This window comes from Vigna angularis, chromosome 11 (genome assembly GCF_016808095.1).
Source record: "Vigna angularis cultivar LongXiaoDou No.4 chromosome 11, ASM1680809v1, whole genome shotgun sequence".
Classification (NCBI taxonomy): domain Eukaryota; kingdom Viridiplantae; phylum Streptophyta; class Magnoliopsida; order Fabales; family Fabaceae; genus Vigna; species Vigna angularis.
In genome coordinates, this window is record NC_068980.1 from 4,346,403 (window position 1) to 4,361,993 (window position 15,591).

The 15,591-nt window shown below is 33.3% G+C and overlaps 1 protein-coding gene across 2 annotated transcripts; it reads left to right on the forward strand.

Annotated features, from left to right (window-relative positions):
- Window positions 1-6,394: 6,394 nt before the first annotated feature.
- Window positions 6,395-8,845, forward strand: LOC108333326 (protein disulfide-isomerase 5-1). Of its 2 annotated transcripts, none has more exons than XM_017568738.2 (5): window positions 6,395-6,663; window positions 6,864-6,922; window positions 7,021-7,196; window positions 8,107-8,209; window positions 8,572-8,845. In XM_017568738.2, the coding sequence occupies exons 1-4, from the start codon at window positions 6,538-6,540 to the stop codon at window positions 8,196-8,198; spliced, it is 453 nt and encodes a 150-aa protein (XP_017424227.1). In that variant the 5' UTR covers window positions 6,395-6,537; the 3' UTR covers window positions 8,199-8,209; window positions 8,572-8,845. The 2 variants fall into 2 exon arrangements, with proteins under 2 accessions (XP_017424227.1, XP_017424226.1); XM_017568737.2 differs by having other exon boundaries at window positions 6,397-6,663; window positions 8,581-8,845.
- Window positions 8,846-15,591: the final 6,746 nt, after the last annotated feature.

Below are 15,591 nucleotides of genomic sequence, written 5' to 3' on the forward strand. Positions count from 1 at the left end.
AAAACCAGGGACTCAAGCTTGCAACTGCATTTGGGGTGAGTCCAGAGGACATGAGGCACATGGTTAAGGCACAACAGGAAGCTGTGATTCTACCAACTCCACGAGTTGTGGAGGTGGATGCAATTTCAAAGCTTTCAAAAAAATTTAATGGTTTACGGGGTTTTTTACCTTGAATTCAGGTTGCTCATGTATCAACGCCGAGCTGACCGTGTCCTCCGAGACTGCCAGGAATAATTGCAGTGCATGCCCTGCATCAGGTCGCCCCATGACCGGTGGGCTGACCAGTATTCGTTTAACTTCATCAAAGGCTCGCTCACACTGGTCGTCCCAATCCGCTCCCGTACTCTTCTTCATAATTCTTACTATCGGCTTTATCCGTTCGGCCAACCTTGGAATAAAGCGAGATAGTGAAGTCAGTCTACCCACCAGCCTCTGAACCTCCTTCAGCTTCTGCGGGCTCCTCATTTCCAATACCGTTCGACACTTATCGGGGTTCACCTCGATGCCTCTAGTTGTTAGCAGGAATCCCATAAATTTTCCCGCCGGCACCCCGAAAGTACACTTGGTCGGATTAAGGCGCATTTGTACTTGCGAACCTGGTGGAACACTTCCGCCAAGTCTCTCACATGGTCTTCAACCGAACGGCTTCTCACCACCATGTCGTCCACATACACCTCCATGCATCTGCCGATCTGGTCTGCAAAGACCCTATCCATCAACCGTTGGTAAGTGGCTCCTGCATTCTTCAACCCGAACGGCATAACATCATAACAATAGTTAGCCCGCTCGGTGATGAATGTTGTCTTGTCGCTATCTGGGGGAAACATAGGAATCTGATTATATCCTGAATATGCATCCAGGAAACTTAACACATGGAAACCTGACGCCCCGTCCACTAACGCATCAATACTAGGTAGTGGGTAAGAGTCCTTCGGGCAGGCTTTATTCAGATCCGTGAAGTCCGTACACATTCTCCACTGCCCGCTCATCTTCTTCACCATCACAACATTTGCCAGCCAGGTTGTGTACTTGATTTCACGGATGAAATCTGCTTCCAACAACTTCTTCACCTCAACTGCCACTGCCGATCGCTTTTCTTCCCCCAATCTTCTCTTCTTTTGGGCCACCGGTCGGGCCTCCTTAAATAATGCCAGCTTGTGTGACATAACCCTTGGATGGATTCTTGGCATATCAGCTGCAGTCCAAGCAAATAAGTCTTGGTTTTTCTTTAACAAAGTGCCAATTAATCTGGCCTGATCCTCATCCAACTCACTCCCGATGGTGGTAACTTGCTCTTCCTTCTACCCGAGGCCAAAGGGCTTGGTCTCTCCCATCGGTTCTATCCGATCGTCAATATTCGTCCTTGGATCCAAGTCTGCCATAGCTACTTCCAATCGTCTCCTCCTTTGCCGGGCGGGTGGATCTGATGATGATGGTTGCACCTTCAATCCCGCCATGTAACATTCCCGTGCGATCCTCTGATCGGACCGAACGGTACAGATATTTCCATTATCCAATGGAAACTTGAGCGTGAGGTGGGGTGTGGAAACAATTGCCCCGAACGCGTTCAGACATGGTCGTCCCAACAACACATTGTAAGAAGTGCTCGCATCCACCAGCAAGAACCTGGTTTTCACCTCCTTGCTCCGTTCAGTTCCTAGGCACGTTCTGAAATCCACATATCCTCTGGTGTCTACTCTCTCCCCCGAGAATTCTACTATCTGTTCGTTGTAAGGGGCGATCAAATCTTCAGATATGTCCATCTTTAGGAATGTCTTCCAGTACAGAATGTTGACAGAGCTGCCCTGGTCCACCAACACCTTTCCCACACTATACCGGGCAATAATTGCCGTTATCACCATCGGGTCATCCTCATCTGGATCGGGAGCGTGGAAATCCTCATCTGTAAACGTGATGGGCGGCATATAACGCTTTCTCACATCTACTCTGTGGACGCCGATGACCCTCCCGCAAATCCACCCGAGATGGTGTTTATCGTTCCTCGCAGTGATCGGTCATGACTGCGACTTCTACTCCTCCTGCGGTCGGGACGCCTGTCCTCTCTCCTGTCACTTCTTTCCACCCTAGTCCTTCTGGGTGGACTTCTCGTCTTTCGTTCCTCCCTAACAAACCTCTTCAGATGACCCGCCCGGATCAATTCTTCCACCTTATCCTTCAACACCGTGCAGTCCTCGGTGTTATGTCCTATGTTCAGATGATAGGTGCAATGCTTAGTTCCATCTGCTTTAGGTGATGACCGGGAAGGTCTTACCTTTAATAAATCTGCACTCAGGGCTTCCTCCAGCACCCTTGCCCTTGGCACATTCAATGGGGTGTACCGTTCGTACCTACCCCCCCTCGGGCCATCTCTAAACTTCTGGCCCTTTGGCCGTTCGCCTAGAACGAACGGTTTCTTGCCTTCTTTTTTCTCCTGCCCCGAACTCGTACCTTGATCTTGTTGTCGTCTCTGGACCGCCCTCATTTCTTCTATTCGAATGAACCGAGCGGCCCTCTCTTGCAACTCGTCCAGGTTTAATGGGGGTTCCGCGAACAAGTTATCAGCAAAGGGGGAAGGTCTCAGCGCAGTAGCCAAAGTACTGATGGTAAACTTCTTGCCTACCCCCTTACTTGCCGAGCGGTTCTGTTGAACCTGTCCATGAAATCCCTAAGACTCTCTCCCTTCTCCTGCTTTATGTTAGTCAACTCTAGATACGTCAGATTTCGCGTTCTACCCGCCGAAAACTGTCGTTCAAACATATCCCTCAAGGTGGCAAAACTATTAATGGTTCAGGGTCTTAACGAGTGGAACCAGGCCAAAGCTTCTCCTTTTATTGACAAAGAAAAAACTCTGCACCACACATTTTCCCTGGGGGAGTAAATGGTCATCGCATCAACAAAAGACCTCAAATGCTCCTCCGGATCCCCCGAGCCATCATACTTCTCCAAGGCCGGGAATGCTCTTTCCGGAATCTGCTCCTCCATGATCACTGCTGTGAACGGATGCAATGCTCGAGCCCGACCAGCTGGGGCATGACGGTTTGCAGTTCGATGCGAGCCGACCTCACTTTGTTCCCCCCTGATAATAGCTATCAGGATTGGGATCTGTGTCCTCCTCTGAGTTCGGCTCGGTTTCCGGCATCTCTACAATTGGCAGTGTATGAGCGCGCGCGGAGGATTGGCGATTAGCTTGCGCCCCTCCTGCCGCATCACGCTCGGCTCTCAGCATTTCAATTTCCGCCTACATTGCCTCCATTCTCCTTCTCATCTCCTGTAAAAACGCTGTCGGGTCTTGCTCCATCCTTACGGTCGTAATAGGTTGTCTTCAACTATCCTCAGCCCCACGGTGGGCGCCAAAATGTTTCTGCTGAATGGGACCGGGGAAACTTCTGCTACCTCCGCCCGGAAACACTCCTCTCCCTCCGATCGGTTCCTCCTTACTTCGCTCCTAACGCTTGTTCTCTCTCTCTCTCTTTCCACGCTCGTCCTCCACGCAAAGGGGTTGACCTGCAGCAAACACTCCGACGCTCAAGTCAGAATGAGTTTTAGCAAGTCTATGTAATTATCACAGAACAGAGAGTTTACCTTCTCCTTTGACTACTATTTATATAATTTCAGAGAATATTCCCCATTAATTTACCTCTTAATGGCTTTCAATGCACACTTTAAATACTCGACAAGGACCGTTACCTCATTAACCACACATTCATGAGCATTCAACTGCTGTCTCCAGCCCGCAATTTTACACAACTGCCCGATCGGATACGTTGTGCTTACGAGCTCCGATCGGACATACCAGGTTTGGAACACCCGATCGGTTGTGTCCAAATCTTCCCGGTTGGTTGTCCACCCTCGGTAGTAACAGTTAGAATTCACTATGTTTATTTTCTTTTGTTGGGTTGAGATGATTCTTATTCACAAGTTTTACTGGTTAGTGAATAAAGTTAACCAGTTTGAATGAATTTACCTGCATCTAGTTACACATTAATCTCTATATTGTTTTATAAAAGTAAAAAGAAAAAAATTATTCACTTGAAAAGATTAAAAAAATGAGATACAAAACAAAAAGTTTTTTTTTTATCTCAAACCAATGTTCATCACTAACACATTTTTTTGAATATTTTTTGAATATGAGAGTTCTTCAATCACATGATTTAACAATTTAATATTTTCTCTAATACTATGAAATATTTTATTTACCACTTTTTAGCCATCTTGAATTATCAAAGAGTATAAACACAACATCTTACATGAAAAACTCATCATCACATAATAATTTTTTATGATCATAGAGAAGACTTTTTAGAATGTTTTACAAATTATTACTTGTAGAAGTATAGTCAAAGGTAATTCAAACTTTTTTATTATTAATACCTCATTGATTTAGGCAATCAAACACAACATTTTTTAGTTCAAACACTTGTAGGTGTGGTTTCATTCGACAGGAGGTAAGAATATTATTTGTCAATTTCCAATTTTCATCAACAAAGTGTGCAATTAGACAAATATATCCCTTAAAAATAACTGAAACCTCATAGTTAAACAAATTCTATTAGGAATTTTAAACATTTGCTTAACTTTATCCTTTTGTTCAATGTATTCCTTTTTTACGTCTGATACAGATAGTGTTCCAACATTTCATGTCAACATTAGGATGAATGTATTTTATACATTATTTGATTCCTTCATATTCAACAAACTTATAAGGGAGACTATGTTTAATTATCGCTCTCGTAAGTAACTTAGTATGAATATTTTGATTGATTTTCGTGTCTCAAACTTTCCTTCTTGATAAATATTTAAATTAACTACACTGTCTTAAACCTTCTTAAATGTGAAGTTCATAATTGTTTTTAGTAATGAGATATTTTCCAACTTTGTAGTTATTGTCACAATACTTACATCCAACATTTTCAATGTCATTCTCGTCTTTTCCTATTTTTGTGAAAAAATTCCAAATATTTAAAACTTCTTTTTTATCTGTGATAGCACTTTGAGATGACTAGGAGTTTCAGATACAAAATCATCAACCAAGATGGAAAGGTTAAGGTCTATATTTAAAGCAAATATAAGACAAAAAAAGAGAAAATCAAAACACATCCAATAGATCCAAATCATGTTATTAAATATCAATCAAATAAGTTTAAAGGTCACAAAATCAATGTTAAAATCATGATAGCTAAAATCCCATAACCCTATAACTAGATATATATTTTCGGATAGAAGAAGACTAATAGGATATTATAAGATATGAATTTGATATTAGGAAGTTGCATATGCTATAATATAATATTAAGATATGCTATAATAAAATTTTTATATTGCTAATAATATATATATATATATATATATATATATATATATATATATATATATATATATATATATATATATATATATATATATATATATATATATATATATATATATATATATATATAATCATTGAAACAACTCTTAGAAAATAAATTGTCCAGTGTGGAGAATAGAGATACTATTGTGTTGCTGTATGCAAAACTATTGTAACAACCTACAAGTCTTGTTCTAAAAGACAATTCTTTGATGGAAAAATAAAAGAAATTCAACGTATCATTGGACAACCTAAATTATACTAAACATTTCTGAATTCATGATTCCATAATAATTTCATTTCACAAAACCACGTCACTCTTTTACTTAACCACAACATTAAATTGCACATTACTTTAAAATAGCATGGAAAAGAAACAAGGCAACAAAAATAATTAAGTGTGACCAAACTAATAGGATTTAAGCTCAGTCACATTGATATTACTCTCTATAAAAAAATCTTAAAAAATTGAGTTAATGAGTCATTCATTTTTATACAGTGTTTTATTTTCTTATTTTTGTCTAATATAAATTTTGGACTCACAATTAGATTTCCAACAATTTTTCCCTCAAGGATGTCTTTTTCATATTGGTACATTCACCTCTCAGCCAAAATATTTTCAATCAGGAGTATCCCTTTGTACCGTTGTTCATCTTAAAAGAAAACGCTTATCTAGAAACCTTTGTCAAAAATATTTTTTATACAGAACTGTTATACTCGTCTAAGTCGGTCACTAAGACAGACGATCGACCCTGATACCACTCTTAATTTATCAAGAAAAAGATTTTTTAAGTTTGAAATCTCCATATTTCTTTATTAGAATACAAATGAAAATTCAATTGGAAATATTACTCAAATTATTTATTTGAAAATACTACTCAAAAATATTATATAACATTTATTTAATAGAAGTTATATAATATTTTTTAAATAAATTTATGTATGCAATTATTAATCTTGACTCAAGATGAACATAAGCTACGTTCTCTAATTTAATCCAAAAGGATAACATATTTCGAAATGTTGCAGTTTTCTTTAGAAATTAAATTTTAAGGATTTACATTGATTCTAAGGAGCGTAGGCGAAGAAGATATATGAAGCACGCGCATAGCACGTGGCTGAAAGATCTGCAGAGAAACATTTGGAGGCGGTGGAGAAGAAAGGAGTAGGGTTGATCAGAGACGACGACCATGGCCATCAGAACTCTCACTCACACTCATACTCAAACTGCAATAACCTTTCTCATTTTTCTCTCTTTCTTTCTTCGTACTCAATCCGAGGTTATAACCTTAACCTCTGATACATTTAATGATAAGGTACGCCTCCAATTCAAATTTTGCACTGTCGAGGGTTTTTTGTTTTCTTTTATTTTTGGTTTTCGTTTGTAAGATCACAATAATTTTCTGCCGTAGCTAGTTCAAGTTGTTTAATTAGGGGTTGGATTGCGTGGAAAACAGCACTGATGTAGAAATGTATACGATCTCATTTCTCAATTACTTTTTTCGTTTATGTCTAGATCAAGGAGAAGGATACTGCGTGGTTTGTGAAATTCTGCGTCCCCTGGTGCAAGCATTGGTGATTAATTCTTTTATATACTGCAATAGCCTACACTACTGAACCTGCTGGTATTGTTTTTGTTTGCTAACTTTTCAAATTATGATAATTGTTGCCAGCAAAAACCTGGGCTCTTTGTGGGATGATTTGGGAAAGACAATGGAAGGAGAAGATGAAATAGAGGTTGGGGAAGTGGATTGCGGCATGGAGAAAACAGTCTGTTCCAAAGTTGATATTCATTCGTATCCTACCTTTAAGGTTTTCTATGATGGTGAAGAAGTAGCAAGATATCAAGGTAATTCGATTTTTTTTACCCTTTGTCAAATGAGACTTTATGGATTCTGCTCTGTTAATTCCCCTGTATTCTTCAACTCAATTCACGTCCCCAAGTTTAGGCTTTTACTTTAAATGACCATCAATGACCAATTATGATTTGTGACTAGTTTGTTTTTTGGTGTGTTTACATGCCTTATTTTCTTGTGTATAACTTGTCTTGGATTAGGATAAAAATATTGGAATTCTTTTGGGTTTCTTACTTGTCAAGTTTGGAAAACCAAACAAGGGATCAACTTAGTCATTGCTCTATACAATCAATCTTTCTGTGCACGTCTTGAATGTGAAAAGTTAACCCAATACGATTGTTCTAACTTCTAACCATTGCGTATATCTTCTGCCCACGAATGAATGTTCAAGGTGACACCTTTCACTTTTGTTAAGTAATGATGATGATCTAATGAATTTGGTAGTTATCAGAAGGTTGTGTTTATGCCTCTGTGGTAATAACATAGGGTATCATGTATCCTCACAGCATGTGTATCTTAATATCTTAATATCCTATCATTAAGTTCAGTGCTTCAAATCTTTTCTACAGTAATCTTTTCCCCATCACATTTAGTAGTTATTGAAGTCACTGGTACTTGAAGATAAAGACTTATGCAACGTGCGAACTACCTTATAGAAGTGGATTTAAGCTTTTTTATGATTTATTTTTTGTTTTATTTAACAACCCGGAAGGAAGAAATATTTTCTTTAATATGCAAATTGTGGTATTTTTTTCACTGTTAGATTATTTTAGGGCCTACTCCTTTGAGTTTTATATGATTTATTTACATGAAACATGTATTAGCTACTCCTTCCGAACCAAACCTACGATGAGAAGTGGTGGTTAAGAAATCTAATCTTATTATTTGCTTGCGATCGGTCAGGTTCAAGGGATGTTGAATCAATGAAAACCTTTGTTTTGGAAGAAGCTGAAAAGGCAGCAGCAAAAGCACTTGACAGCGATAAAGAATTATAACAACTTTTGAGGTATGCTATTACCATGATAGCCACCCCTGTACCTTTATTCTTCTATTCTCTCAATGTAATTTTGTAATAACAGTGCCTAAGGAAGCACAGTGCAAATCAATGTGTTTGATAGCCATCTTTCTTTGTATTTAGCTTCTAATACTTATTTTTGTGAGAGCTGCTAGTTAGGATATTTTTTGTGAATTAATTTTGTTTAGGATGAATTAACTGGGAGAATGGTTCATTAAGTCAACTTATGAACTATTGCACCGTTTTTTTGGTAATCTTTTAAATTAGAAATACACTTCCCCACAATCTAAATTATAATTCTTCCATCAATTTTTCATATACTTATGTATTGCCTGCCAATTGATTCATTATAGTTTCTTCAGGCGCAGTCATCATCTGGATTGCAACCAGCCCTTTACTGTAGGTGGTGCACTTCCCAGATCAGCAATCACCTTCAGGTTCAGTCTGAGACATTCATTTTTCTCTGTTCTGATCAGCATTTGTTTGTTTCACCTAGCAGCTGTAACTAATTCCGTATACTACCACAATTTCTTTCTTTTATACTCCACAATTTTCATTTTTAGGTTTTTTTGTACTCTAAAAAGCTGATAGTGGCTTGTCAATGTTAAAAGTTCCATTCGATACTGTGATTGGTGAGCTTTAATCAGGAATTATACGTGAGGTTCAGGATTTGTTTATATATATCATTCGATCTTTTGAATGATATGCTCCATTTTTTTTGTGGGATTATACCATCCCACAAACCTATAATGGCCTTCTTATGTGCAAATTAAAACATAATGTAGGGATGTGTTGATTAACAGATAGTGCATGCACTTTTAGTGGTGGACAGAACAACTCAATGGATTTTGCACTAGTATAACCCCTTAAAGTAAGTTGTTATCATCTCCTTCGAGGACTGGGGAGTAGTGTATCCTCCATTTGGTCGACTTTAATATTCAAGGACCCTTATGCTGGCAGAGGAATGATTTCATAGGATGGAGCATAATCATTATGGGTCCTATTTTGGATTTACCACACTAGTTAAGTAAAACAAATAGGCCAAGTTTTAAGTTTCTGCTTCGGAAAATATGGACATTTAACCTTGACTCTTGCATCTGATAGCAAAAGATCGAGAACTTCGACATGCACCTATACGTAGACACCTCCCGAAAATCATAGTGAGCCATGGAGGGATAAGGAATTTGGGGTAACTATCAGTTGTTATAGGATGGTATGACAAGCTAATCACTTGTTATTTTGAACCTTCGAGAATTAATATTGTTTCTGCAAGTTCTTATGCCTATTTAGTTGACTAGATGGGTAATTTAGCCTTCAAAATTTCTTCTCGTAGCTTCCACATCTTAGACTTGGATGAGTTCCCCAGATAAAAATTTTAGGAAAAAAATGTGTTTTTCTATGTTAACGCTGACATTTTAGAAGAATTATATAATAAATTTTCTTACAAATTGATTTATTGATAAGTTCATTTTTAGTTTATAAAATAGGATTTTTATTTTTCTTTCTATTATGAATAAATCTTTCTTTACAAACTCTTGGTCAATAACAGTAATAAAAATAGTTCAAGATTTTTGCGTACCGAAACTACGACGCAATGCCACTTGAATCAGAAACCTATCTCTGTAGTAACTACAAATTACTTTTGGAAAACTCGTACTTTAAATACAACAAATAGCTTATGAGAATGAGAAACTAAGTTTATGAGGGCATTTTTGTCCATTTAAATGGGTGACAGACATACATTTGGTTAGTAATTGTTATCACCTGTCTCATGGATGTTTATTGTGTTTATACATTTTATGAATATCTTTGGATATTTATTTTATACTGAAATTAAATTGGAATAACTTATTCTGTATGATTAGAGACTTTTGAAATTACATGTACAACACGCAGACTTGGCTGAGGCTACTCGTCTCCTTGCTAATTAGTAGATTGGAAAATTTTGGTGTATTCTATGTACAAATATCCGTGCGCTGGATAAGAAATAATTATTAGTTTAAGAAAAAAATAAATTCGTTGGATGTTAAAGGTTTTTTTTTATATATATAGATAAAACAACTCAAATTAGTTTATTTAATTTTTATTTATTTGAATAAAGTATTTTATTTGATATTGTGTATCATTAGTGATGTTAATTGATTATAATTTTTTGTAAACATCGACTAATAATAATCACCAGAGATTTCAATTGAAAAAAATATATAGATTTATAGTCATTGATCCAGAGAATTCTCGCAACTAAAATATTTGTGTCCATACCAATTAAAAAAACATTGATTTACATCAATCATAAAGTTATAACAGCCAAAAAATACTGTTATCAATGTTGGCAAAAAAAAATCAAATTAACATTTATTAAAAAATAACTTTATTTTACGTCATGATTATAAGTACTCTAAAAACAATTCTTAGTGCCATTAATCTCAATTAATGTTAATAGAGGTATTTGACAACAACTAAAAAATATCATTGGTATTAAAAAAATTCTTACTAACAATAATTGGAAAATAATACCGGTTATATATATATATATATATATATATATATATATATATATATATATATATATATATATATATATATATATATATATATATATATATATATATAACCTCAAAGTAAAAGAAATTTCCTCCTAAATCAACTGAAAAAACAATGGAGCAAATGGCGCAAGTGAATGTCTTTCCTAGGTTAAGCCAAAAAATTATGAAAATATAAATCTAAAAGAGAAAGAAAAATACAAAATACTTCAAAAAAATTATTTTTAAGGTGAACTTCAAAATTTTATAATTTTAAGTAATAAAATATTTCTTATTTTTTTTTGTAAAAACAAAAAGAACTCCCACGTGTTGACAAATTTCTTCATGAAGATTCATTGCCTTAGTAATAATTATAACAATTCAAGATTTTCGCGTGCGGCTGCTACACAGCATACACCAGAACCAGAAATATGCAATACAAATCAGGTAATCCTTTAACTACAGATTATTTTCAGAAAACTCGTCCTCTGAAATACAGCAAAAGATATCAGGGTCCTTGAACTCCAGATCACATCCTCAGCATCACACCCCGACAATAGAAATCTCTTGGCCTGATAAATTCACAATCTCAAAATATTTCCATGAGAAAACTGAAATAAATACATTCTAGATCTTTCACATCGCCAGAAAAGACAGTAATTATGCACTTAAAATGAAACCAAAAGCGAATATTCAAACCGTGAAGACCTTAGTGTATAATTTCACATACATAGCAGTCTTAACTTTTCCTTATAGGACTCTCTGGTGGAGTTGTGAGATGTGTGTATCTTTTGAGTGAAATAGAATGCAGATATATTGCTAGCAAACTGCTTCTCTCAAAGGAAAATACACTTTCTACTTACCTCATCTTCCACTGTCACAGTTTGCATATGGAAGGTTTACTATGCAGGAGATATGATGCTGACAGGCTTTGTTCATGCATACTCAACGAAGCAAAAGATGAATGTAAGTGACAGCGTCATCTCTCCTGCGTAGCAAATCTTTCAATGCCATCACCCCTCCTTCATTCTTCACCATCATTGCGTCTGTGTATCTTCAATTCTATGCAGGTAGACCAACCAGTGTCCAATATTATATATATACACCACAACTTTTACAATTTTTTATTTTGCTTATCCAAATTTGCAGCTTTCTTGGACTCTCTCTACATATTGTGCTAACTATATTGGGTGAATTCTAACCACAGAGGTCCTGGTCATTTGCTGCATCATTATTGTTTGAATGTGTTTTTCTCAGTTATGTGGGTCACCATTCAATTGTTTGTACATAAATGTTTGATTGGCGTAGAAGGCTGCATGTGGTCTGAATTCCGATACCTTAAATAAGTGCCATTTCAGCTGTGGTCATTGTACTACCGTCATCTTCTGTCACATCAACATTCACAAAAAGCTGCTGCATTAGTGCAATAATGGTCTTGTCTATCGGTGCAACTTAATGATTGTACTCGTAATGTTGACAAAGTCTTTGGTTTTCTTTGGTCCAGTGAATTTGTGCAATGACATTTCATTTTGTTCATGAACATGGGAGGATGGAAATTTGGAAAAGAAAGAATGAAGATGTGTGTATGTGTAATATCTATCCAAAACATTTTGTTTCCATTTGTCATTTGAGGATTTCTTGTATTTGTTTTTCTTCTTAGATGAGATTAATTTATTTTGACAAACTTTTAGGTAAGAACTTTGCTGTGTTCGCTTGAACCTAAATTTCTGTTCACAAGGAATTGCGCAGACGGATTAGAAGATTAAATCCTGTTCGTTTCTGAGGATTTGGAAGCAACATAAAGATGGGATACATAATTTTTCTTATCATCATCGTTTATGTGCTCAGATTTGAAGGGATTTCACAAGAAATATCCTTTCTACTCTCCTATAATTTCATAATTCCAACTTTGATAGTAAATGTAATTATACTATAATCAATTTCAAATTAAAAGTATTCTATTTCATGTGAAAACGTAATCCTGTAATCCAAAAACGTAACTAATATGTTTTAATTAGTAATAAATAATAATAATAATAATTATACCACGGTTAAATTATATTCTTAAAATCCACTATTTAAACAAAAATAATATTTAAAGAAAAAATAATAATTTTCTAAAAGAATATTCTTTTAATTATTTTATTAATTCTTTTATTCTATTATTTAAAATTATTTTTATCAAAAAGTATTTTATTAATTTTCTTTAAAATTATATTTATAAACTTTAAAGTATCGTTTTTAAAGTACTTAATTGCAAGGTTAGCTCATAACATATCAAGAGAGGTGTGCGACAGACTTGTTTTGCATTAAGAAACAATCAGCTAAATTTTAAAAGATTTTATATGAATGAAATCTTTTACAAAGACTATTTTTTTTAAGATTTAGATTTCAAAGGTTATAAAGTATACATGAAATCATAATGTTTAAGAAAATTATGGATTTGCAATACTTTAAAGGATTTAATGCATGAATTTGTAATGTTGGATTTCATGTAGTACAAATATAGTTCATAATGAGTTTTTTTTTCTTCTAAAATATGTCGTTAAATTTGTTAATAATTTATTTTTTAAAAATTTATTGATAATTTTGTTGGTATTTTTTTAATTTCTTGGTAATTTAATTCTTTAAAATTTCGTAATAATTTTGTCGATAAATCTTTTCGATGATACTAATTTTTTGTCACATCTAACTACATATTTTTTTCATAAATTAATTAGTGTTTAACATATTTTAGTGTTTAAATTTTAATATAAATTTTGAAATCGTTCATATATTTAATAAAGTGTGATCCTCGTAAGTGTAAATAAATAAATGTAATATTTTAAGTAGTTGTATGAAATTTTTTTAACATGTTAAACGATGTTTCAAATTGATATTTTAATTATTTGAATTATTTGACATATTATTGTTTAAATGCTAGTATGAAATATCAGTTAACACGTTAAATGTTATGGGATTAAATAAACAAGATATGATCACTTTGCAAAAGTTTCTTTTTGAACTTATTTTATAACTCAAATAGTATATTTATGCAAATGATGCTTTGAGCAATAGACGGTGACATGAATTATGAGAATTTTAAAAAAAATTTAAACACTAAACCCTGAACAAATAATGTGTTGGTATGATTGGAATATAATAAATTATCTAACAAGTTAATGTAACAAGACAAGTAAGATCCTTTCAAGAAATCAATGAATTCTACCATATATTATTATCATATCTAAAATTCTAACACTATATAAATATAAATGTAATACGAGTTCAACTCACACGAGGAATTATCATAACTTTTAATTCAAATATATTAAGACAATGAGTTTATAAGTTTTATTTTTATATGGTATTTAACTTTCTCATTAATACCTTTTATAATAGTATATTTCTTTAAGTGAAAGCATACATGATGACCTTTGTTGTGTTTATTATAATAGTCTAAGTTAAACATTAAAACAAACAAAAGTTATAATGGTCTAAGTTAAACATTAAAACAAACAAAACTCTAATAACATTGACATAGGATAAGAACTTTGTTATATCGTGAGGAACATTGACCCCATAAAAATTCTACACAACGCTTGTTAAAATATTATAATATATTTTTATTATTTTAAAGTATGAATATTTAGTTCTCTTATATACTCAAATGATTATTACATTTGAAAACATAAAGAAAGAAAGATGATAACATTTATCTTAATTTTTTACTCTCACACTTTCTTAATAATTAATGATTTTGTTATTAAATATTTAATGTTTAATAAAATACCAGTTTAAAATTTCAATTTCACTATTTTATTGTGTATGTTGTTAACCATCCAGATTTGAAGAATCTATCAACTATATTTGAATTATATTGGTCAGAATAGGAAGTATATTTTAATTGAACAATTTTTTTCCCGTAATAATATATCAAAACAATATTGCAAAACAAAGTGAAGAAAAGTGTCTTATGATTATTTACATTAAAAATAAATAGTTGGAAATTTTAGTTTTGTTTTAATTATTGATGAGTTCAATAATTTGTTATAGTAGTGAAAAAGATAAAATATAAATATTTTGATTACATTATTTTGGCTCCCAAAAATTGGTGGTTAAGATCTATTAAGTTTTTTTAAAAAGAATTCATTAGAAAATTATTACATAAATGTTTTATGAGTCAAATTCACATGAAATGTTGACATTACTTTTAATAAAAAATATTAAGCAGCTATGTTTATGAATTTTTTTTATTATATTGTATTTGACTTTCTCAATTTTTTTCTCATAATATAAACTTAAACTAATACTTAAATTCATAACACACAATGTTAGTGCTCTAAAGTCTGTGTTATATTTATTCAAACAAAAATATTATATTTCTTCAAACAAAAATATTATATTTATTTTTAAAGTTTATTAATCCGATACAACATTAAATTCCTTTCATATATATATTTATATATCTATTTTATATTAGATTCCTCTTTTTAATGTCCATATTTATATGACATACCTCTTTTTATATCAACTTCAAAACCTGATTCATATGAAAATATAATAAATTACTCATTATCCAACTTGAATTATTTAACTTAATTTTCTGAAATCTGAATAAAGTTAATTATTTAGTTTTGATAAGGTATTGTATTTGTTGAATAAATGTAACTAATTTTTTTTCATATTTTAAAACCGTTTGATAAGGGAAACGATTTTCATATTATTTAAGCAGATGCCAATATATAAATTTGATACTTTTGTTTAGTTATTATATTTTTAAAAAGTGATAAGTCTTTAATATTTTATAGAAAAAAACTTACGTCTTTCTAATTAAAATGTAGGGACTACAGATAAATTATAAAATTTTAA